Source organism: Hylobates moloch, unplaced genomic scaffold (genome assembly GCF_009828535.3).
Source record: "Hylobates moloch isolate HMO894 unplaced genomic scaffold, HMol_V3 SCAFFOLD_72, whole genome shotgun sequence".
Classification (NCBI taxonomy): domain Eukaryota; kingdom Metazoa; phylum Chordata; class Mammalia; order Primates; family Hylobatidae; genus Hylobates; species Hylobates moloch.
This window is the reverse complement of record NW_026652347.1, coordinates 175870-200197: the sequence shown is the minus strand read 5'-3', so window position 1 is coordinate 200197 and position 24328 is coordinate 175870. Positions and strand designations below refer to the sequence as shown.

Genomic DNA, 24328 nt, shown 5'->3' with positions numbered 1-24328 from the left:
GCGCCGCCCGCCCCAGTCCCAGCGCAGCTCAGCCCCGGCCCGGCCAGCCCGGCTCCGCGCCGCAGTCTCCCTCCCTCCCGCTCCGTCCCCTCTCGGGCTCCCACCATCCCCGCCCGCGAGGAGAGCACTCGGCCCGGCGGCGCGAGCAGAGCCACTCCAGGGAGGGGGGGAGACCGCGAGCGGCCGGCTCAGCCCCCGCCACCCGGGGCGGGACACCGAGGCCCCGGAGGGACCCCAACTCCAGCCACGTCTTGTTCCGCGCCCGCCGGGCGCGGCCACTGCCAGCACGCTCCGGGTCCGCCGTCCGCGCGCGCGGCACAGACGCGGAGCCACAATTGGCGCCGCCGCCCGGTGCCCCGCACGCTTGCATGGGCCCGCGCTGAGGGCCCCGACGGAGAGTCCAGCGCGGAGAATCGGCGTCCACCCGCCCAGGGAGAGTCAGACCTGGGGGGGCGAGGGCCCCCCAAACTCGGTTCGGATCCTACCCGAGTGAGGCGGCGCCATGGAGCTCCGGGCGCTGCTCTGCTGGGCTTCGTTGGCCGCAGCTTTGGAAGGTGAGTTTCCTTGGGGGGGGTGCACCCCGTCACTCCTGGGACCTCCTCCCCCACATCTGGGCCTCGGAGTGGAGGGGGCCTCTGTCTACCCCTACCCGGGCACTCCAATCCCAAACACTTCGGACCGATAGTGCTGGAACGGGAGGGGGGCGGGGAAGAGGCGCCCGGCGGGTAGTGGAGTTTTCTTTTGTTTGGGAAAGAGATGGAGTCTGACTACAATCCGGGACATTCCCCTGCCCGGGCTCCCCAAACTCTCACTGCTGATTACATACGCCCCTGGCTGCCTTTCCTTTCCTCCCTACCCACTATTCAAAACTATCTGCAAAGTTTCTGTCCCAGTCCCACCTCCTGCCCTACATGAGGGAAGGTTTCTGGAGAAGCAACAGCAGACAAGGCACAACTTTTCGTGCTAGGCCCTAAAACGACCCCCACCGCCAATTCCTTAGCGATCACACCTTGATCATCCAATTCCACACTCCTGCAACAGGATGGCCTCCTTTGCATTCACACAGCAAACCCCCAAACCGCTCTCCCGCCCACTGCTCCTGCCCCTGCTATAGAGTGGCTCCTTGGTTTCTTCAGGCTGCACCCCATCCCTTTAAATGCGGTCTAGACCCCGGCCCCAGGTGAGTCCCAGGCTTCCCTTGAGACTTAGGAGCGGGTAGAAACTGACCTACACAGCCCCCAGGTAGAAACTGACCTACACGGCCCCCACATCGCCCGAACTAACCCAGCCTATCTCCCGCCTCCTGGTCTCTCCAAGCGTTTCTTTGGCCATGGATCTCTGTCCCTCCTGGTCCCCTAGAAGGGGAGCCAAGAGCCCTAGAAACTCTCCTTCTGTGTCCCTAATCTCCTTTCAGTGAGCTGCCAACACCCCCCTTTCTCTGTCTGGTATGAAAGTGGTCTATGGGGGGATAGGCTATGAGGGACTCCCGAAGGGAAGAATTCAGCGGCGTTAGAAAAACCCTCTCCGCGGTCCTGGGCAGGATTGCCCTGGGCTGGGGATCAAAGGCTAGGTGTGGGGTTGGGAGTGAGGGGAGGCTTGCCCAGCTCAGAGAAAGGAGAAGGGGGGAAAAAAATCCATGAACAAGGGGAAGAGGAAGGCCAAAGAGGTGGAAAAACCACGAGGACGAGGTGTGGTGAGAAGGAAAGACGCAAAGAGGAAATGGTGATTGGGCGCTTATTACCTGAGTGTTTCCAAGCACCAGGCCTGTGCTGAGCGCCTTACAAATGTTAATTTCGCCCATCCAGCAATGCTGAGGGTGGGTGCTATCATTGCCCCCATTTTTCAGATGAGGAGGCTGGGGCTTAGTTAAGGTTTAGTAGTTTATCCAAGGCCCCGTGCCGCGAGGAACGCGAGAAGTGGAGGCCGAAAGCGAAGGAGATAGTGACTGTCAGAAAGAGAAATGGAGGTGGACAGAGAGTGGAGGAGAGAGAGGTGAGAGACACGCGAACTGACAGATCAAAGCGTGCTGCAGCCGAGCTGGGACGCAGAAAGGGAGCCGGCGAGCCCGAGGCAGAGACAGTGTGTAAATTGGAGACAGGAAAACACTATCCCGGCTGGAACAATGGAGGGTGGAGACGGCAGCCTCTATCCACCCCCTTCCCAGAACCCGGGCATCCTGTCCCCAGCGAGCAGGGCTGTCTCTTGCCACCCATGGGGACCCTGCGCCTCTCACCTCAGGCTGGCTGGCTTCCCACCTGACCCCTGGCTGGAGGACATCATTTGGTCCCCAGGAAGAGGCTGCCTCACCCACCCTCTTTCCCTGCTGTCCTGAAGCTCCCATGGGGTGAGAGCCAGGTGTTCTGGCTCCCCTCTCCACCCTTCCCAGTGCCTGCTGCCCCCTACATTGCCAGCCCCCGAGGGGATTCCCCCACCCTCCCTCCTCCACTCTCCACTGCCAGGGGCTGTGCAGTTTTTCCTAATCCCCCCCCTTCCTCCAGTGCCTGTCCCCTCCCCCGATGAATCGAGCCAAGCCAGGTGTGTTCACCCTTCCCATTCATACCGCCCCCCAGAATCTCCTCCCCTCTGCCTTCCCGTAACCAAATCCAGATGTGAGGCCTCGGCGGGAGCCTGGGAACCCTAGCATCCCGACCTCCAGCGCTTCCTGATCAGGGCACTCATGGGGAGGGAGGTGCTGGGATGGGGGCCAGGGCTATGCCCCAGGCACAGAGCACTCCCTTCAAGGAGGGAAGGACGGGGTGTTTGGTCTGAAAGCAGGGAGGGGTCTTGGACAGGGAATGAAGTTGTGGAGTAGAGAGGCTGATTCTGGGACTTAGGGGAGGAAACATGGAGGCTGAGACAAGAGGTTCCCCTCCCACACCAGCAGCCTCTGCTCGTGGGGGTCAGGACCAGGGTACGGCTCGCTCTCATTTTAACCCTTTCTGAGCTGCCGCCCCTTCTCCCCGTCCATTTTGATCTCCCTTCCTCCTCCAGGGAGGCCTAGATCTGGGGTATCCCAAGGGAGCCCCATGCCTACCAGATGTTGGGGGTGGGGTTGGCACTTAGCAAAAGAGGCCAGAAATCAGAGGCGGGTGCAGAGGGCAGGGCTTGCTCCCCTCTTGGCCCCCCAACTCCTCTAGCTCAGAGCTAAGAGGATCCACCTGCCTCGGTTCCCAGGGATCTGGTCTTCCTGACCTCCCTCCTCCACCCCAAGCGCTGACTCTGTCTCTCTGTCTGTCTCAGAGACCCTGCTGAACACAAAATTGGAAACTGCGGATCTGAAGTGGGTGACGTTCCCTCAGGTGGACGGGCAGGTGAGAGCTGCACCCAGGAGCTGAAGCTCTGGAGGGAAACTGAGGGAGGAGAGGGCACCTGTGCCACCTTTCTGTGTGCCACTCCTCACCCCTGTCCCCCCAGATGACAGCAGCCCCAGCAGTGTCGTCTGAGCCCTTCTCAGAGGCGCCCTCCTCGCAGTACCAGCGGCCCCCCTTTCTCAGTCCCTCTCACTTTATAGGATTCACCCTATGCAGCCCTCTCCTTGGCGGCTCCCCAGCCCCCTAGCTGACCTCCTTCTCTGCACAGTGGGAGGAACTGAGCGGCCTGGATGAGGAACAGCACAGCGTGCGCACCTATGAGGTGTGTGACGTGCAGCGCGCCCCGGGCCAGGCTCACTGGCTTCGCACGGGTTGGGTCCCGCGGCGGGGCGCCGTCCACGTGTACGCCACGCTGCGCTTCACCATGCTCGAGTGCCTGTCCCTGCCTCGGGCTGGGCGCTCCTGCAAGGAGACCTTCACCGTCTTCTACTATGAAAGCGATGCGGACACGGCCACGGCCCTCACGCCAGCCTGGATGGAGAACCCCTACATCAAGGTACCTGGGTGCCCCAGGGGCTCAGCCACAGCCAGGGTGGGATTCCAGCCAGCAGGCCCGTGGCCTGGAGGGCAGCCGATGTAGTTCTGGGGCCAGTCGATGTAGTTGTGAGGCCTCTGGCCCGCACGCTGGGGGCTGGAAGCAGGAGGCTTAGGTCTGGGGAGGGAAGGGGGTGATCTCCTGGGCGGAGCAGCAGAATATATGGGGGCTGCCTGGCCGGCCCCCAGGGAGGCCCAGGGGTCAGCCTACTCATCCAGTCACCTCAACCACCCTACCCCACTGCGCTCCAGCCACACTGAGTTTCTCCCGTTCCCTGACTGCACCTGGCTGGTTTCCAGACTTTGCAGCGGTGATGTGTCCACCTGGGGGCCTCTCTGCCTTTCACACCCCTACTTGTCTTCCAAGTTCCAGCTCCAAGATCTTGCCTGTGCCGCCTCGGCTGACTCTCTCCTCCCTACAATCCTGCATACCTCTGTCCACCTGCCTGTCTCGGCACTCATTTTACTTTATTTTTCTTTTATATCTATATTTTTAATACGGGGTCTTCTATGTTACCCAGGCTGGTCTCTAACTCCAGGGCTCAAGAGATTCTCCCACCTCGGCCTCCTGAAGTGCTGGGATTACAGGCATGAGGCACTATGCCCGGCCTCATGGTACTTTTTTTTTTTTTTTTTTTTGAGACGGAGTCTCGGTCTGTCGCCCAGGCTGGAGTGCAGTGGCGCAATCTCGGCTCACTGCAAGCTCCGCCTCCCGGGTTCATGCCATTCTCCTGCCTCAGCCTCTCCGAGTAGCTGGGACTACAGGCGCCCGCCACCACGCCCGGCTAATTTTTTGTATTTTTAGTAGAGACGGGGTTTCACCATGGTCTCGATCTCCTGACCTCGTGATCCACCCGCCTCGGCCTCCCAACGTGCTGGGATTACAAGCGTGAGCCACCGCGCCCGGCCTGCCTCATGGTACTTTATAACTTCCCTAGGATTCATTCATCGCTGTCTCCTTGACTCTGAGGTCAGGGCCTGGCATGGCGTCAGTGTCAGTAAATGTTTGTAGAACGAGTGAATAAAAAGGGCAGAGGTGCAGGCCAGAGGCTGGGCACATCACAGGAGCTTTGCAAGGATGAATGGACAGTGTGGGGGCCTGCAGAAGGTGTGCCCTGGGGAAGGTGGAGGGAAGGTTCTGGAATGGGAAACAAAGAGGTCCGAGAGGGTGAGCTGGGAAAATCACAACAGTCCACTGGGTCCTCAGGGAGTGGGGACAGCAGTGGTGTGCCTCCCCCGCCCCGGCAGGTGGACACGGTGGCCGCAGAGCATCTCACCCGGAAGCGCCCTGGGGCCGAGGCCACCGGGAAGGTGAATGTCAAGACGCTGCGTCTGGGACCACTCAGCAAGGCTGGCTTCTACCTGGCCTTCCAGGACCAGGGTGCCTGCATGGCCCTGCTGTCCCTGCACCTCTTCTACAAAAAGTGTGCCCAGCTGACTGTGAACCTGACCCGCTTCCCGGAGACAGTGCCTCGGGAGCTAGTCGTGCCCGTGGCCGGTAGCTGCGTGGTGGATGCCGTCCCCGCCCCTGGCCCCAGCCCCAGCCTCTACTGCCGTGAGGATGGCCAGTGGGCCGAACAGCCGGTCACGGGCTGCAGCTGTGCTCCAGGGTTCGAGGCAGCCGAGGGGAACACCAAGTGCCGAGGTGAGAGCTGGAGCTTCCCCTGCGACTGCTGCTCATCCAGGGGGAGAGTCCTGAACTCCACTCAGGACCCACTTCTTAAGTTTCCATTTTGTATTGTTAGATGTTGAATTGGAGGCTTGCTGTGTCACCCAGGCTGGAGTGCAGTGGCACAATCTCTGCTCACTGCAACCTTTACCTCCCGGGTCCCTGTTCAAGCGGTTCTTCTGCCTCAGCCTCCTGAGTAGCTGGGACTACAGGCACACGCCACCACACTCGGCTAATTTTTGTATTTTTAGTAGAGACAGGATTTCACCGTGTTGGCCAGGCTGGTCTCGAACTCTTGACCTCGTGATCCGCCCACCTCAGCCTGCCAAAGTGTTGGGATTACAGGTGTGAGCCACGGCACCCAGCCAAGTTTCCATTTCAAACGCTCTTCCCTCTCCTGAGGACTCAGTTACTAGAGGGTTTGTTTTCTGAGCCTTTCTCATTTCCAGACTTCTCTTTAACCTTGGCCAACTTCCCTGCTTTCCGAACATGGGAGGCTGGCTTGGGCTGCAGGACCGTTCTGTGGGGTGGACCTTGGTGGTGTCAGGACAAAGCCTTTAAGGTCTCCACACTTGTTCATTGTGTCTCTACTGATACTGAATTCTCACTTAGCCTTCTCTCTGGAGCAGGGCTTCTTACCCTCTGGTTTTCTAGAGAATCCGTGAGCTTTTTTTTTTTTTTTTAAGACTAAGTCTCACTCTGTTGCCCAGGCTGGAGTGCAGTGGCGCGATCTCAGCTCACCACAAGCTCCGCCTCCCGGGTTCACACCATTCTCCTGCCCCAGCCTCCTGAGTAGCTGGGACTACAGGCACCCACCACTGTGCCCGGCTAATTTTTTGTATTTTTAGTAGAGACGGGGTTTCACCGTGTTAGCCAGGATGATCTCGATCTCCTGACCTCGTGATACGCCCGCCTCGGCTTCCCAAAGTGCTGGGATTACAGGCGTGAGTCATCGCACCCGGCGAGAATCTGTGAGCTTTGATGGAGGAAAATAAATGACTTTATTTTTTTTCTGAGACAGAGTCTTGCTCTGTCACCCAGGCTAGTGTGCAGTGGCGCAACCTTGGCTCACTGCAACCTCCACTTCCTGGAATCAAGCAGTTCTCATGCCTCAGCCTCTAGAGTAGCTGGGACTACAGGCATGCACCACCACAGTTGGCTAATTTTTGTATTTGTTTGTTTGTTTGTTTTTTTGAGACGGAGTCTCGCTCTGTCACCCAGGCTGGAGTGCAGTGGCGCGATCTCGGCTCACTGCAAGCTCCGCCTCCCGTGTTCACGCCGTTCTCCTGCCTCAGCCTCTCCGAGTAGCTGGGACTACAGGCGCCTGCCACCATGCCTGGCTCATTTTTTTGTATTTTTAGTACAGACGGGGTTTCACCGTGGTCTCGATCTCCTGACCTCGTGATCCGCCCGCCTCGGCCTCCCAAAGTGCTGGGATTACAAGAGTGAGCCACTGCGCCCGGCCGATTTTTGTATTTTTAGTAGAGACTGGGTTTCGCTATGTTGGCCAGGCTGGTCTCGAACTCCTGACCTCAAGTGATTTGCCCGCCTCGGCCTCCCAAAGTGCTGGGATTACAGGTGTGCATCAGCACACCCGGCTGGGAAAAAAAATACTTTATTTTCACCTGAAATTCATTAATTTCCACTTGAAATTCCACCTGCAGTTGTAGCAGGACCAGAGACTTGGGTCCCATGGAAATCACAGGTATTGCCTGACACAGTGGTTCATGCCTGTAGTGCCAGCACTTTGAGATGTCAAGGTGCGAGGATTACTTGAGCCCAGGAGCTCAAGATCAGCCTGGGCGACAGAGCAAGACCCCGTCTCTACAAAAAAAAATTTTTTTTTTTTGAGACGGAGTCTTGCTCTGTCGCCCAGGCTGGAGTGCAGTGGTGTGATCTCAGCTCACTGCAAGCTCCGCCTCCCAAGTTAACGCCATTCTCCTGCCTCAGCCCCCCAAGTAGCTGGGACTACAGGCGCCCGCCACCTCGCCCGGCTAATTGTTTGTATTTTTAGTAGAGATGGGGTTTCACCGTGTTAGCCAGGATGGTCTCGATCTCCTGACCTCATGATCCTCCCGCCTCGGCCTCCCAAAGTGCCAGGATTACAGGTGTGAGCCACTGCGCCCAGCCTACAAAAAATTTTTTAAATAATTATCTGTGCGACCTGCCTGACCAACATGGAGAAACCCTGTCTCTACTAAAAATACAAAATTAGCCAGACATGGTGGCGCATGCCTGTAATCCCAGCTACTTGAGAGGCTGAGGCAGGAGAATCGCTTGAACCCGGGAAGCGGAGGTTGTGGTAAGCCGAGATCACGCCACTGCACTCCAGCCTGGGAGTGCATTCAAACAAGAAGGAGTTTCGCTCTTTTTGCCCAGGCTGGAGTGCAGTGGCGGGATCTCAGCTCACCGCAACCTCTGCCTCCCGGGTTCAGGCGATTCTCCTGCCTCAGCCTCTCAAGTAGTAGCTGGGATTACAGGCATGCATCACCACACCCGGCTACTTTTGTATTTTTAGTAGAGACGGGTTTCCACCATGTTGGCCAGGCTGGTCTTGAACTCCTGACCTCAAGTGATCTGCCCGCCTTGGCCTCCTTCTTAGGAAAAAAAAAAAAAAAAAAAATCACAGGTACTTACAGGCCATTCCAAGTGCCAAAACGTTGTTTTTGCTCATGATGACTTCAGTATTACAGAGGTTAGGAGACTTGCTGCTATATCTTAAGAAAGAAACACAAATGTTGCTGTAGCCCAAACTGTTTTCCTCACGTTTCAGTCATTGCATTTCACCTTAATTGGTTTCTCTGGTATTCTTACGTATTTTGTGGTGTGCATTTAAAATCATAAGTTGGAGTAGAGGTCTTTCTGTGGGCTTCACCAGACTGCCGAGATCAGGGTCAAAACAGGTTAGGACCCCTTCTCTGGAGAGAGTCTCCTTTCTCCTCTTAAGAGGAGAGGTTTTGAGAGCTTTTGTCCATTTTCCCACCTTAGCACTTCATCAGCCTTAAAAGCAGCTGGAATTTTTTTCTTTTTTTGGAGATGGGATCTCAGTATGTTGCCCAGGCTGGTCTTGAACCCCTTGGCTCAAGCGATCCTCCAGCCTCAGCCTCCCAAAGTGCTGGGATTCGAGGCATAAGCCACCGGGCCCACCGTGCAGATGGATGTTTTTGTGCATGCTTTTGATGAATGCTTTCTTTTTTTCAGCCTGTGCCCAGGGCACCTTCAAGCCCCTGTCAGGAGAAGGGTCCTGCCAGCCATGCCCAGCGAATAGTCATTCTAACACCATTGGATCAGCCGTCTGCCAGTGCCGTATCGGGTACTTCCGGGCACGCACAGACCCCCGGGGTGCACCCTGCACCAGTAAGTGACCAGCACCCAGGTGCAGTTCATTGGGGAGGGGTCACAGACCCCTGAGGTGGACCCTGACATGGCCCCCATCCTCCCTGGTCTTCTTCACTTTGTCCCTGGCATGCTGGTCCCCAGCCCGGGGGAACAGGTGGAGCCCGCTGTCTCCAAGGCAAGAGTCCAGCGTGGCTGCTGGTTCCTCCACTGCCCTCTCCCCACTGCCGCAGAGCAGATCAGCCTCTGCCTGACTCCCTGGTCTTCTGCAGCCCCTCCTTCGGCTCCGCGGAGCGTGGTTTCCCGCCTGAATGGCTCCTCCCTGCACCTGGAATGGAGTGCCCCCCTGGAGTCCGGTGGCCGAGAGGACCTCACCTACGCCCTCCGCTGTCGGGAGTGCCGACCCGGAGGCTCCTGCGCATCCTGCGGGGGAGACCTGACCTTTGACCCCGGCCCCCGGGACCTGGTGGAGCCCTGGGTGGTGGTTCGAGGGCTACGTCCTGACTTCACCTATACCTTTGAGGTCACTGCATTGAACGGGGTATCCTCCTTAGCCACAGGGCCCATCCCATTTGAGCCTGTCAATGTCACCACCGACCGAGAGGGTGAGACTTGGGGGCTGGGGCGGCTGGTGGTCTGGCGGGAGAGATGTCACTGAGGGCCTGAAGGGGAGAGGCAGGGGCTGTGAAGTTGGGTCCCCAGGAAGTGTGAGGGGCCAAGGCTTTGGGGGCAAGAGGCAGAAAGGGCAATGGCTGGGCGCAGTGGCTCACTCCTGTAATCCCAGCAATTTCAGAGGTTGAGACAGGCAGATCACTTGAGCCCTGGAGTTCAAGACCAGCCTGGGTAACATAGGAAGATCTTGTCTCAACAAAAAATAAAAATATTAGCCGGGCAAGGCAGTGCGTGCCTGTGGTCCCAGCTACCCAAGGGGCTGAGGCAGGAGGATCGCTTGAGCCCAGGAGTCAGAGGCTGCAGTGAGCTATGATCGCACCGCTGCACTCCAGCCTGGGTGACAGAGCAGAGTGAGATCATCTCAAAATAAATGAATAAGAAAGAGAGAGTGAGGAGCTCCTAAAGGTCAGCTGGAGAGTTAAGTACCGGAAGGCTCCCAGTGGGACTGGGGGCAGAGAGAATCAGAAGGAATTCTCGAAACAGCCAGGGGGAAACTGAGACAAGTGTAGCCAGCAGAGGAAGTGTTGGAAAAGATAAAGGACATGGCCAGGCTGTTCACAAGGTCAGGAGTTCAAGACTAGCCTGGCCAACATGTGGTGAAACCCCGTCTCTACTAAAAATAAAAAAATTAGCCAGGCATGGTGGTGGGCACCTGTAATCCACTTGGGAAGCTGAACCAGAAGAATTGCTTGAACCCAGGAGGCGGAGGTTGCAGTAAGCCGAGACTGCACCACTGCACTCCAGCCTGGGTAGACAGAGCAAGACTCTGTCTCGGAAAAAAAACTTTTTAAAGTTAAGGGACAGACCTACCATGCAGAAGGGTTCCCTGTGTCTCTGCCTCTCACAGTACCTCCCGCAGTGTCCGACATCCGGGTGACACGGTCCTCACCCAGCAGCTTGAGCCTGGCCTGGGCTGTTCCCCGGGCACCCAGTGGGGCTGTGCTGGACTACGAGGTCAAATACCATGAGAAGGTGAGGCCATCCCCCAGCCCTGGGGGGGGGGGGTGGGCAATGGGTTATGCTCCCCTGGTTGGGACACCTGGGTTGCAGGCACCTGGCAGGCATTTGAATTCCAGCTCTGCCATGGATTCCCTGGGCAGCCTTGGGTAAGCCTCTTGGCCTGTCTGAGCCTCAGACTCTTCATCTATAAAATAGTTACTGTAATAGTTATCAGCGGCTGGACACAGTGGCTCAGGTTGGGCACGGTGGCTCACACCTGTAATAGCCAGCACTTTGGGAGGCCGAGGTGGGCAGAATGCTTGAGCCTAGGAGTTTGAGACCAGCCTGGGCAACATGGTGAAACTTCATCTCTATAAAAAACTTAAAATGAAAAAAATTAGACTGGGCACAGTGGCTCATGCCTGTAATCCCAGCACTTTGGGAGGCCAAGGTGGGTAGAACACCTAGGGTGAAGAGTTCGAGACCAGCCTGGCCAACATGGTGAAATCCCTGTCTCTACTACAAATACCAAAATCAGCTGGGCGTGTTGGTGAGCCCCTGTAATACCAGCTACTCAGGAGGCTGAGGCAGGAGAATCACTTGAACCCAAGTGATTCTCGACTTGAGGTCGAGGCTGCAGTGAGTCGTGTTTGCACCATTGCATTCCAGCCTGAGAGAGTGAGACCTTGTCTTAAAAAAAAGGAATGATATTATGAATACAGCACATGGCTTGCATATGTAAGTTCTCCCAAAGGCCTCACCAGTTGCAAGGCAGGCTAGTGATGGGAGTGGAGGGCGAGGGGAGGAGGCAGGAAGAGCAACAGGAACTTGGGGCCCCGGGTGACGGCCACCCCCCTACCTCCCGGACAGGGCGCCGAGGGTCCCAGCAGTGTGCGGTTCCTGAAGACGTCAGAAAACCGGGCAGAGCTGCGGGGGCTGAAGCGGGGAGCCAGCTACCTGGTGCAGGTACGGGCGCGCTCTGAGGCCGGCTACGGGCCCTTCGGCCAGGAACATCACAGCCAGACCCAACTGGATGGTGAGCCTGGGGAAGGGGGTGAGGGTGGAGGTTGGAAAGACCCCAGGTCCCTGAAGTCCCATCTTCTTTTTTTTTTTTTTTTGAGATGGAGTCTTGCTCTGTCCCTCAGGCTGGAGTAGAGTGGCGCCATCTCGGCTCACTGCAACCTCCGCCTCCCGGGTTCAAGCCATTGTCCTGCCTCAGCCGCCCAAGTAGCTGGGATTACAGGCGCCTGCCACCGCGCCTGGCCGATTTTTTGTATTTTTAGTAGAGACGGGGTTTCACCATGATGGCCAGGCTGGTCTTGAACTCCTGACCTTGTGATTCACCCGCCTCGGCCTCCCAAAGTGCTGGGATTACAGACGTGAGCCATGCACCCGGCCAAAGTCCTATCTTCATGTCCTCCTTCCTGTGGATCACATGGCATGCCCTAGAGAGAAGAGAACATAGGATGTCGAAACCAAAACCAACAGCTGAGTTTCGTGAAGTCCGGCCTGCTTCACTCTGTACCTCCAGGCTGGAGTGCAGTTGCTCGATCAAAGATCACTGCACAGCCAGGTACAGTGGCTCATCCTGTAATCCCAGCACTTTGGGAGGCTGAAGCAGGAGGATCACTTGAGGTCAGGAGTTCGAGGCCAGTCTGGCCAGCATGGTGAAACCGCATCTCTACTAAAAATATAGAAGTTAGCTGAGCGTGGTGGTGCACACCTGTAGTCCCAGCTACTCGGGAGGCTGAGGCAGGAGAATTGCTTGAACCTGGGAGGTGGAGGTTGCAGTGAGCTGAGATTGTGCCAGTGCACTCCAGCCTGGGCAACAGAGCAAGACTCTGTCTCAAAAAAAAAAAAAGCTCACCTCAGGCTTGACGTTTAGCAGCAACCTGACCCCTGAGCTCCCCATTCCCCATCCAACAAAATGGGAATATCATGAAGCTTCCTGCAGGGCTTTGAGGATTGGAGGTAACAGGTTATTTTTAATATGCTAGGCCAGTGGCTTTCTTTTTTCTTTAACTTTTTTTTTTTTTTTTTTGAGACGGAGTCTCGCTCTGTCCCCAGGCTGGAGTGCGGTGGTGCGATCTCTGGTCACCGCAAGCTCCACCTCCTGGTCTCGATCTCCTGACCTCCTGATCCACCCGCCTCGGCCTCCTGAAGTGCTGGGACTACTGGTGTGAGCCACCACGCCCGGCCTAACTTTTTTCTTTTTTTTTTAAGAGACAGGGTCTTTTTATCACCCAGGCTGGAGTGCGATGGCACCATCATAGCTCACTGCAGCCTGCAACTCCCAAGCTCAACCAATCCTTCCACCTCAGCCTCCCAAGTAGCTGGGGCTACAGGCATGTGCCACCATGCTCAACTAAATTTTTTTTTATGTTTTGTTGAGACAGTTTCCCTATGTTGCCCAGGCTGGTCTCAAATTCCTGGCCTCAAGCAGTCCTCCCGCATCAGCCTCCCAAAATGCTGGGATTACAGGCATGAGCTGCCACACCCAGCCTTGGACCAGTGGCTTTCTAAACCTTGCAATTTTCTGTAATAGCTTTACTGAAATACAGTTCCCCTGCCATACAATTTGCCTGTTCAAAGTGTACAATCGATGACTTTTGATACGTTCACAGAATTGTGCAGTCACCACCACAAGTAATTTTGGGACATTTTCAGCACCCTCGAAAGAGACCCTATAGCCCTTAGCCATCACCCCCAACCCAGATCCTTCTGTTGCCTTAGCCCCTGGCAAGCACTAATCCACTTTCTGTCTTGAAATCTTCCAGTGTGGTTTTTTGTGACTGTTCACCGAGCAGAATGTTTTCAAGGTTTATGCATGTTGTAGTATATATCCGTGGGTTTTTTTCGTTGTGGTTTGTTTTTTGTTTGTTTCGGAAATAGGGTCTCGCTCTGTCACCCAGGCTGGAGTGCAGTGGTTCAATTACAGCTCACTGCAGCCTCAACCTCCCAGGCTCAAGTGATCCTCCCACCTCAGCCTCCCAAGTAGCTGGGACTGCAGGCATGAGCCCCCATGCCCGGCTACTTTTTTTTGGTATTTTTTGTAAAGACAGGGTTTCCACCATCTTTCTCAGGCTAGTCTCGAACTCCTGAGCTCAGGCAATCCGCACACCTCAGCCTCCCAAAGTGCTGTGATTACAGACATGAGCCACTGGACCTTGCCTGTTTTTTGTTTTTGTTTTAGACACATGATTTTGCTCTGTCACCCAGGCTGGAATGTAATGGTCTGATTATAGTGCATTGCAGCCTCAAACTCCTGGGCTCAAGCGATCCTCCCACCTCAGCCTCCTGAGTATCTGGGACCACACGTGCTCACCACCATGCCCGGCTAATTATTATTTTTTGGTAGAGATGGGGTCTTGCTATGTTTCCCAGGCTGGTCTTGAACACCTGGCCTCAAACAATCCTCCCACCTCAGCATCTTAAAGTGCTGGGATTACTGGCGTGAGCCACTACTCCTGGCCAATATTTCGTTTCTTTGTATGGAGACGTAATAATCAGTTGTATGGAAATAGCTGATTTTGTTTATTATTGTATCTTTTGGTGAACATTTCAATTGTTTCCACTTTTTGGATAAAAACCTGAAAATGTTTCACCTTTAGAACGTTTCGTTGAATGGAGATTTTTTTGTGGACTCTGGTATTTATACTAGAACCAAATCAAAACCACTCTGGCAGCTGGGCATGCTGGCTCATGCCCAGGCTGGTTTGAGACCAGCCTGGCCAACCTGGTGAAACCCCATCTCTACTAAAAATACATAAATTAGCCGAGCATGGTGGTACACATCTGTAATCCCAGCTACTCAGGAGGCTGAGGCAGGAGAATTGCAGAACCCGGGAGGCAGAGCTTGCAGTGAGCTGAGATTGCGCCACTGCACTCCAGCCTGGGCGACAGAGTGAGACTGCGTCTCAAAAAAACAAACAAAAAACTACTCTGGCAGTAAAAAGATTGCGAAACTTCCTCCCTTGCCCTGAGGGACTTCAGAGAAGCCTGCTGGCCCCTGGGGGACAGTTTGAAACCCACTGTTTGTTCCCTGACCCTGCCTACTTGTGTCCTCTCCCTCCACCTGTCCCCTGTACTGGGGACCTGTTCTTAGGAGATCACAGTTCATTGCTCACAGCCGGGGCTGGGGCCTCCTGCAGGTCCATCAGTTTCTCCTGATCAGCAGCCTTTTCCTCCGCAGAGAGCGAGGGCTGGCGGGAGCAGCTGGCCCTGATTGCGGGCACGGCAGTCGTGGGTGTGGTCCTGGTCCTGGTGGTCATTGTGGTCGCCGTGCTCTGCCTCAGGTAAGGGCTCTGACACCCGGAAGCCCCTGGAAGCCCTCAGTTGATGGCCACTTGCCTGGATGCTACAGGGCAAGGCTTTCTGGGTGCCCCCAGCCTCTTTTTACTTGAAATCTTCTCCAATCCCTGCACCTCCCTTCGCTGTGTGCCTCATAAAGATGTGTGACTCAGTTTACCTTTTGCTCCTTTCCCATTGGCTACAGGAAGCAGAGCAACGGGAGAGAAGCAGAATATTCGGACAAACACGGACAGTATCTCATCGGGCACGGTGGGTTGCCCTAATTTGATGGAAATAGGGGCTTGGGGCCGGGTGCGGTGGCTCCTATCTATAATCCCAGCACTTTGGGAGGCAGAGGTGGGCAGATCACTTGAGGTCAGGAGTTTGAGACCAGCCTGGCCAACATGTTGAAACTCCATCTCTATAAAAAATACAAGTTAGCCAGGCATGGTGGTGGGCACCTGTAATCCCAGCTACTCAGGCGGCTGAGGCAGGAGAATCACTTTAACCCGGAAGGCGGAGATTGCAGTGAGCCAAGATCGCACTACTGCACCCCAGGCCTGGGTGACAGAGCGAGACTCCATCTCAAGAAAAAAAAGAAAAACAAAACAAAACACGGAGATAGGGGCTTGGGGCCAAGAGCTATGAGCCGAGCCTCCGAGTCCAGTGGGAGTTAATTCCTGGCTGATAGGACCCTGCCTGATTTCTCAGGTACTAAGGTCTACATTGACCCCTTCACTTATGAAGACCCTAATGAGGCTGTGAGGGAATTTGCAAAAGAGATCGATGTCTCCTACGTCAAGATTGAAGAGGTGATTGGTGCAGGTGAGAGCGGAAGGCTGCCCGGGCACCTGGGAACAAAGCGGGGGTGGGCAGGGCCACACCGGGGCGGGAGAGCTGATGACCTCCGCGTCCTTGTTTGAAGGTGAGTTTGGTGAGGTGTGCCGGGGGCGGCTCAAGGCCCCGGGGAAGAAGGAGAGCTGTGTGGCAATCAAGACCCTGAAGGGTGGCTACACGGAGCGGCAGCGGCGCGAGTTCTTGAGCGAGGCCTCCATCATGGGCCAGTTCGAGCACCCCAATATCATCCGCCTGGAGGGTGTGGTCACCAACAGCATGCCCGTCATGATTCTCACAGAGTTCATGGAGAATGGCGCCCTGGACTCCTTCCTGCGGGTGAGCACCCTCCCTGGCTTCTGCGGCCACCCAGAGTTCCCACTTACACCCAGAGGCCACTTGGGTTAAGAAGCCAGGACAGACAGTGGGTCCCAGGTCACCTCCTCCATCCTTTTCCTCTTGGGCTAAGCCCTGGTCCTCTGCCTTTTTTTTTTTAAGACAGAGCCTCCCTCTGTCACCCAGGCTGGAGTGCAGTGGCACAATCTTGGCCCACTGCCGTCTCCACCTCCAGGGTTCAAGCGATTCTCCTGCCTCAGTCTCCCAAGTAGCTGGTACTATAGGCGTGCACCACCATGCCGACTAATTTTTGTATTTTTAGTAGACACAAGGTTTCACCATGTAGGCCAGGCTGGTATCAAACTCCTGACCTCAAGTGATCTCCCAACCTCATCCTCCCAAAGTGCTGGTATTACAGGTGTGAGGCACCACGCCCAGCCAGCCCTCTGCCTTTAATTTTCCCTCTGGGAAAGGCTGGGCTCCTGTGGGACCTTCCTTTCCCACTGCCCCATACAGCTGAAGGTTGTCATTCCTTCTTTTTTTAAATTTTAATTGAATTTTTTTTTTTTTTTTTGAGATGGAGTTTCACTCTTGTTGCTCAGGCTGGAGCGCAATGGCACGATCTCGGCTCACCACAACCTCCGCCTCCCAGGTTCAAGCGATTCTCCTGCCTCAGCCTCCCCAGTAGCTGGGATTATAGGCACGTGCCACCACGCCCGACTAATTTTGTATTTTTAGTAGAGATGGGGTTTCTCCATGTTGGTCAGGCTGGTCTCGAACTCCCGACCTCGGGTGATCTGCCCGCCTCGGCCTCTCAAAGTGCTGGGATTACAGGCAGCCACCACGCTCGGCCAATTTTTTTTTTTTTTTTAAGGCGGAGTTTCACTCTGTCACTCAGCTGTACTGTAGTGGCGTGATCTCGGCTCACTGCAACCTCCGCCTCCTGGGTTCAAGAGATTCTTCTGCCTCAGCCTCCCGAGTAGCTGGGACTACAGGCGAACGCCACCATGCCCAGCTAATTTTTGTATTTTTAGTAGAGACAGGGTTTCACCATATTGGCCAGGATGGTCTCGAACTTCTGACCTCGTGATCTGCCCACCACCTTGGCCTCCATGTGCAGAGCATGATGGCGCACATCTGTAGTCCTAGCTACTTGGGAGGCTGAGGCGGGAGGATCACTTAAGACTGGGAGATTGAGGCTGTAGTGAACCATCATTGCACTACTGCATTCCAGCCTGGGCGATCCCATCTCTTAAAAAGAGAGAGAGATGGGAAGGCCAGCACAGGTGAACCTGGTGAACAGAGGATAGATGGTAGACCTTGCATTGGGCAGTGTGACGGGAATCCGCTGGAGGGCTTTGGCAGGAGAGTAGTTTAAGAGGATCCCGGCTGGGCACGGTGGATCACTTGAGGTCAGGAGTTCGAGACCAGCCTGGCCAACATGGTGAAACCCTGTCTCTACTAAAAATACAAAAATTAGCCAGGCATGGTGGTGCACCCCTGTAATCCCAGCTACTCAGGAGACTAAGACAGGAGAATCACTTGAACTCAGGAGGCGAAGGTTGCAGTGAGCTGAGATCACGCCACTTTACTCCAGCCTGGGCAGTAGAGCGAGACTCCATCTCAAAAAAATAAATAAATAAAAAGACCTCTTTGCTGGGTGCTGGGGAGCAAGAGCAGGAGCTGGGAGAGGCCTGCAGCAGAAGCCTGTTGCCAGCATCCAGGCCGTGGGGTGAAGGGAAGGGTTTGGATTTGGGACATGTCTTGGAAGCATCACCAGCAAGAACTTGCTGATAGATTGGAAGTGGCTGGTGAGGGAGAAAAAGGGGTCATAGGAAACTCTGAGGTCTATTCCCTGACCATCTGGCAAGTGGTGGTGTTGCCACGAACTGAGCGGGGAGTAGGGCAGGTGCAGGTCTGGAGGATAGATTCAAAATTCAGTTTTTGGACTCTATGTCCCTGGTTCTGTAGGGCTGCAGACGGTCTCCCAAATCTTAGCTGAACCCAGAAGATGGGATTTGCTTACTGTCTGTGACTTGTTGGTTTCCCTGGTGAGAACGAACTCTTTAAAGGTCAAGGTTGGGCTTCAGACCTTGGTTTTTGAACTGATCATTGGTCATACTGCAGTTCCTCACTGTTCTCTTGCAAATCCACACACAGCTAGTCCAAGAGGGCTGAACAATTTTGTGGTTGGATCAGCACCAATGTGTCTCCACCTGTAGACAGGTTGCTCAGGTGACTCATGCCTGTAACCCCAGCACTTTGGGAGGCCAAGGTGGGAAGATCGCTTGAGGCCAGGAGTTGGAGACAAGCCTGGGAAACACAGTGAGACCCCATCTCTACCAAAAAAAACCCTTTGTTTTAATTAGCCAGGTGCAGTGGTGTACACCTGTAGTCCCAGCTACTAAGGAAGCTGAGGCAGAAAGATCGTTTGAGCCCAGGAGTTTAAGGCTGCAGTGAACCATGATCGTGCCACTGCACTCCAACCTGGGGGAAAGAAAGAGACCTTGTCTCTAAAAAACTAAAAAACAGAAAAGCATTTGTTGAGTATTTCCTGGGTATAAAGCAGTGTACCAGGTTAAATGGAAGGGAAAGTTGAAATAATTTTTCAAATTATAATCTGATTGGGAGAGACTGAATGCTTACCATTGAAACAGGAACCATTGTAAGCAATGTGTTGTGATATTGTAGCCAGAGCTGAGAAAACTTGGGAAAAGAGAAAGGAGGAAGGCTCACCTGAGGGAGTTGGGGGGCTTGCCCTATAGGTGAGTTGTGAGGTGGGCTGGAAGTGACAGATACAGTTTAGGAAGTGGACGGGAAGCTGGGTGCAGTGACTCAACACCTGTAATCCCAGTGCTTTGGGAGACCCAGGCTGAAAGATTGCTTCAGGCCAGGAGTGGGCAACATAGTGGGAACCTATCTCTACTAAAAATCAAAAAATTATCCAGGCATAGTGGCACATGCCTATTGTTCCAGCTACTCAGGAGGCTCACCTGAGCCCCGGAGGTTGAGGCTGCAGTGAGCTATGATGGCACCACTACACTCCAGCCTGGGCGACAGAACAAGACCCTGTCTCTAAAAAAAAAGATGTGGATGGGAGGGGTAACGGTGGGTGGGCCTGCCCTCACCAAGCCCCCACCCCATCTGCTCTCCAGCTAAACGACGGACAGTTCACGGTCATCCAGCTCGTGGGCATGCTGCGGGGCATCGCCTCGGGCATGCGGTACCTTGCCGAGATGAGCTACGTCCACCGAGACCTGGCTGCTCGCAACATCCTAGTCAACAGCAACCTCGTCTGCAAAGTGTCTGACTTTGGCCTTTCCCGATTCCTGGAGGAGAACTCTTCCGATCCCACCTACACGAGCTCCCTGGTAATGCTGGGGACCAGGGGTGTGAGCTTCTTAGGACCAGCTCGGGAGGGCAGGTTGGAAAGGTGGGAGGCTGAGGGTTTGGCAGCCCTGCTCCAGGGAGAGGATACAGGAGCAGGCTGTGGGTGGGGGGACAGTCAGCTCCAGGAAGCTGACTTCCAGATGTCTAGGAAAATAACAGTTGGATAACCTGGGCAACATAGCAAGACCCCATCTCTACAAAAAAATTAAAAGATTAGCCAGGCACAGTGGCATGCACCTGTAATCCCAGCTACTTGGGAGGTTGAGGCAGGAGGATTGCTTAAGCCCAGGAGTTGGAGGCTGCAGTGAGCTATGTATGTGCCACTGTACTGTGGCCTGGGTGACAGAGCAAGACCCTGTCTCGAAAGAAAGAACAGTGGCCAGGCGCGGTGGCTCACGCCTGTAAATCCAGCACTTTGGGAGACTGAGGCAGGAGGATCGCCTGAGGTCAGGAGCTCGAGACCAGTCTGGCCAACATGGGGAAACCTGTTTGGTGCCACTAAAAATACAAAATTAGCTGAGGGTGGTGGTACACACCTGTAATCCAAGCTACTCGGGAGGCTAAGGTAGGAGAATCAATTAAACCTGGGAGGCAGAGTTTGCGTGAGCCAAGATCGTGCCACTACACTCCAACCTGGGCAGACAGTTGGAGAGTAGGAGGCTTGGGGCCTGAGCTAGGGGAAAAAAGCAGGGGCGGGTGGGGGACTGGGGGGCCGTGTGCTGGGTCTGGTGAGTCCCTCAGTGAGTCCCCCAGCTCACCTTTTCTCCTCCTTCTGCAGGGAGGCAAGATTCCCATCCGATGGACTGCCCCAGAGGCCATTGCCTTCCGGAAGTTCACTTCCGCCAGTGATGCCTGGAGTTATGGGATTGTGATGTGGGAGGTGATGTCATTTGGGGAGAGGCCGTACTGGGACATGAGCAATCAGGATGTAAGTGTCCCGTGGTCATACCAGGCTTTCCTCGGGTGTTCTCTCACCTGGGATTTGGGGTGAAGGGTGGGTTCCCAGAGAGTCATCACTGCTGGGTTCTTGAGACCATGGAGATGAAAAAAAGGAGAATTGATCTTTGTATCAAAGAGTTGAGATACAGGGCCAGGCCTGGTGGCTCACGCCTGTAATCCCAGCACTGTGGGAGGTTGAAGAGGGAGGATCACTTGAACTCAGGATCTCGAGACCAGCCTGGGCAACATAGCCGGATCCTACCTCTACAAAAAATTTTTTAAAAGAGTTGGGGGCCGGGCGCCATGTCTCATGGCTGTAATCCTAGCACTTTGGGAGGCCAAGGTGGGCAGATCACCTGAGATCAGGAGTTCAAGACCAGTCTGGCCAACATGGTGAAACCCCGTCTCTAAAAAAATACAAAAAATTAGCCAAGCATGATGGCGGGTGCCTGTAATCCCAGCTACTCGGGAGGCTGAGACAGGATAATCGCTTGAACCCAGGAACAGAGGTTGCAGTGAGCTGAGATCATGCCATTGCATTCCAGCCTGGGCAACTGAGCGAGACTCTGTCTTAATAAATAAATAAAATAAATAGATAAATAAATAAAAGAGTTGGATACAGCATATTTGGGTCGCAGAAGGATACAGAGATGGAGGGCAGGGTTGGGCGGTAACATGTCTGTATCATAGCCCAAGAGCTGCTGGGGCCACCAGCCACAGAGAGCTTCAGCTCCGGCTAGGAGGATTCCTGGATCTGTTATTTTTTGGGGGGCTGTGCCTCCTATCCTACCATCTTCCAAGTCACTATTTCCTGGGCCTGTTAGCATCTTTGCTTTTCCTGGACAGCCTCACCCAGAGCTTCTTCCCCTCTTTCCAGGTGATCAATGCCATTGAACAGGACTACCGGCTGCCCCCGCCCCCAGACTGTCCCACCTCCCTCCACCAGCTCATGCTGGACTGTTGGCAGAAAGACCGGAATGCCCGGCCCCGCTTCCCCCAGGTGGTCAGCGCCTTGGACAAGATGATCCGGAACCCCGCCAGCCTCAAAATCGTGGCCCGGGAGAATGGCGGGTGAGGACTGCAGAGAATGGTCCCTCCTTCCCGCTCTCTGCCCCCACTCCTTGCCCAGAAGTGTCTGTTCATTGGTGTTGGGTCGGAGGGCCTCTGTCCGCCTCTCCAAGGCTGGGCTCCACCTCCTTGCCTGGACCCGGGCCTGGTACTCAGCATTCCTCCCCATCCTTGCCCCCTAGGGCCTCACACCCTCTCCTGGACCAGCGGCAGCCTCACTACTCAGCTTTTGGCTCTGTGGGCGAGTGGCTTCGGGCCATCAAGATGGGAAGATACGAAGAAAGTTTCGCAGCCGCTGGCTTTGGCTCCTTCGAGCTGGTCAGCCAGATCTCTGCCGAGTAAGTAGTGGCAGGAGCTGGAGTGGGGCGGGGAGAGCAGGGCAGCTGGAGTCAGGCCCACGGGGTCTGCAGGGGCCTTTGGGGTCAGCTTTGGGTGCCAGTGCTGTCTTCTCACACTGCGCTCATGCCATGCCTAGAAGGGCCCCAGAGGAGCAGTCACAGCCCCATGGAGCCGAGGACCCAAGGACTCTTTGGGGCCAGCCTGCCCGCCTCACCTCCTCCTGCCATCACGGCCCTGGGCCATGGCGCTTCCGCCTCTCACTCCCTAGCTATCTTTATGCATCTATCTGCATTCCAGGCCCGGCTCTCACAGTAACAATGTGTCAACTCGGGTTCTCTTTTTCCACCCATAAAAGGAGAAGATTGCGCTAGGTTTTGGAGATCCTCTTCAGCTTTTACGTGAAATGGTTTTATGATTCCTCGCCTCCCAAAGGCTGCGTATCCCCACTTGGCCTTTGTTTGCTACTCCCCCTTTCTGCCTTCCCGTTTCTCTCCCAAGATCTCCTCTCACCCCAGGTTGAACAACAGAAATAGAAGGAATAGAAATCTGAAGGCCGGGCACGGTGGCTCATGCCTGTAATCCCAGCACTTTGGGAGGCCAAGGTGGGTGGATCACTTGAGGTCAGGAGTTCGAGACCATTGTGGACAACTTGGTGAAACCTCGTGTCTACTAAAAACACAAAAATTAGCTGGGCATGGTGGTGCGTGCCTGTAATACCAGCTGCTCAGGAGGCTGAAGCAGGAGAATCGCTTGAACCCGGGAGGTGGAGGTTGCAGTGAGCCGAGATTGTGCCACTGCACTCCATCGTGGATGACAGAGTGAAACTCTTATCTCAAAAAAAAAAAAGAAAAAGAAATGTGAAGGCCGGGTGGTGGCTCATCCTGTAATCCCAGCACTTCGGGAGGCTGAGGTGGACCGATTGCTTGAGCCCAGGAGTTTGAGAGCAGCCTGGCCAACATAGCAAAATCCTATCTCTACAAAACAAAAACAAAAAAATTAGCTGGGCACGGTGGTGCGTGCCTGTGGTCCCAGCTACTCAGGAGGCTAGAGCCAGAGGGTCTCAGGCCAGTCTGCCCCTGCCCCGTGGGGCCTGGGCACATCCCTCCCTAATTCTTCCCAGGTTCTCTCTGACCCAGGGGGCCTCCTCTCCCTTTTTTCCCCTTATCTCAGCCTCCAGCCATCAGCAACCTCCTCTTCCTCTCCACCCAGCTCTTCCTCTCCCACTTCGGCCTTTTCTTTCTCACGTCTCCATTTCCCTCTACGGCAATCTGTGCGGCCTCTTCCCCAGTCTCAATTTTGCAGGCTTTTCTCTCTTTTCCTTCCTTCCCTGGCACCCAAGCCAAAGCCCCTGCCTCTGGCCTCCAGCCCTACTCCCTTCTGCGGCTGCACAGAAGGATGGCGGCCCGGGGCTCTTAAAACTGCCCGGCAACTGTTGACATCGGTTCTCCCTCCCCCGCTGGCTTTTCTGATTGGCTCACAATCCTGAGGCAGGACTGGCTCAGGAGCCAAGCGAGGAGAGCGGCCACAGGGACCCTAGGGTCTCACCGAGCTCTCCTTTCCTTCTGCAGGGACCTGCTCCGAATCGGAGTCACTCTGGCGGGACACCAGAAGAAAATCTTGGCCAGTGTCCAGCACATGAAGTCCCAGGCCAAGCCGGGAACCCCGGGTGGGACAGGAGGACCGGCCCCGCAGTACTGACCTGCAGGAACTCCCCGCCCCAGGGACACCGCCTCCCCATCTTTCTGGGGCAGAGTGGGGACTCACAGAGGCCCCCAGCCCTGCGCCCCGCTGGATTGCACTTTGAGCCCGTGGGGTGGGGAGTTGGCAATTTGGAGAGACAGGATTCGGGGGTTCTGCCATAATAGGAGAGGAAAATCACCCCCCAGCCCCCTCGGGGAACTCCAGACCAAGGGTAAGGGCACCTTTCCCTCGGGACTGGGTGTGACCAGAGGAAAAGGAAGCGCCCATCATCTCCCGGCCTCCCCAGGTGCCCTCCCTTCACCTTGATGGGTGCGTTCCCGCAGACCAAAGAGAGTGTGACTCCCTTGCCAGCTCCGGAGTGGGGGGCTGTCCCAGGGGGCAAGAAGGGGTGTCAGGGCCCAGTGACAAAATCACTGGGGTTTGTAGTCCCAACTTGCTGCTGTCACCACCAAACTCAATCATTTTTTCCCTTGTAAATGCCCCTCCCCCAGCTGCTGCCTTCATATTGAAGGTTTTTGAGTTTTGTTTTTGGTCTTAATTTTTCTCCCCATTCCCTTTTTGTTTTTTCGTTTTGTTTTTCTACCGTCCTTGTCATAACTGTGTTGGGGGGAACCTGTTTCGCTATGGCCTCCTTTGCCCAAGTTGAAACAGGGGCCCATCATCGTGTCTGTTTCCAGAACAGTGCCTTGGTCATCCCACATCCCCGGACCCCGCCTGGGACCCCCAAGCTGTGTCCCATGAAGGGGTGTGGGGTGAGGTAGTGAAAGGGGCGGTAGGTGGTGGTGGAACCCAGAAACGGACGCCGGTGCTTGGAGGGGTTCTTAAATTATATTTAAAAAGTAACTTTTTGTATAAATAAAAGAAAATGGGACGTGTCCCAGCTCCAGGGGTGATGGGGGTGATGGACTAG

The 24328-nt window shown here is 55.2% G+C and overlaps 2 protein-coding genes across 2 annotated transcripts in view; one reads left to right on the top strand and one right to left on the bottom strand.

Annotated features, from left to right (window-relative positions):
* Positions 1-20170, bottom strand: part of LOC116463873 (solute carrier family 12 member 9) — a 59605-nt gene extending 39435 nt beyond the window's left edge. Inside the window, exons 1-2 of the mRNA XM_058434906.1 lie at positions 20130-20170; positions 8212-8291 (exon numbers count right to left, since the gene is read on the bottom strand). Of these exons, the coding sequence (XP_058290889.1) occupies positions 8212-8248 (37 nt within the window). The 5' untranslated portion in view covers positions 8249-8291; positions 20130-20170. The remainder of the gene's footprint in view (positions 1-8211; positions 8292-20129) is intronic.
* On the top strand, positions 15-24309 carry LOC116463872 (ephrin type-B receptor 4). Its single transcript, XM_032147159.1, has 17 exons — positions 15-554; positions 3241-3311; positions 3580-3867; positions 5154-5550; positions 8776-8931; positions 9183-9515; positions 10430-10554; positions 11392-11557; positions 14714-14816; positions 15017-15081; positions 15523-15636; positions 15737-15984; positions 19137-19352; positions 20150-20299; positions 21188-21381; positions 21561-21716; positions 23286-24309. Exons 1-17 carry the CDS (start codon positions 503-505, stop codon positions 23413-23415), a joined length of 2964 nt encoding a protein of 987 aa, XP_032003050.1. The 5' UTR covers positions 15-502; the 3' UTR covers positions 23416-24309.
* The last annotated feature ends 19 nt before the right edge of the window (positions 24310-24328 follow it).

Excerpts from the sequence above, each read along its gene's own strand:
- LOC116463872 (XM_032147159.1), top strand. The coding sequence starts at position 503 with ATGGAGCTCCGGGCGCTGCTCTGCTGGGCTTCGTTGGCCGCAGCTTTG. Across the intron at positions 555-3,240 it reads GTTGGCCGCAGCTTTGGAAG|AGACCCTGCTGAACACAAAA; the intron begins GTGAGTTTCCTT and ends TGTCTGTCTCAG. Across the intron at positions 10,555-11,391 it reads AGGTCAAATACCATGAGAAG|GGCGCCGAGGGTCCCAGCAG; the intron begins GTGAGGCCATCC and ends CCTCCCGGACAG.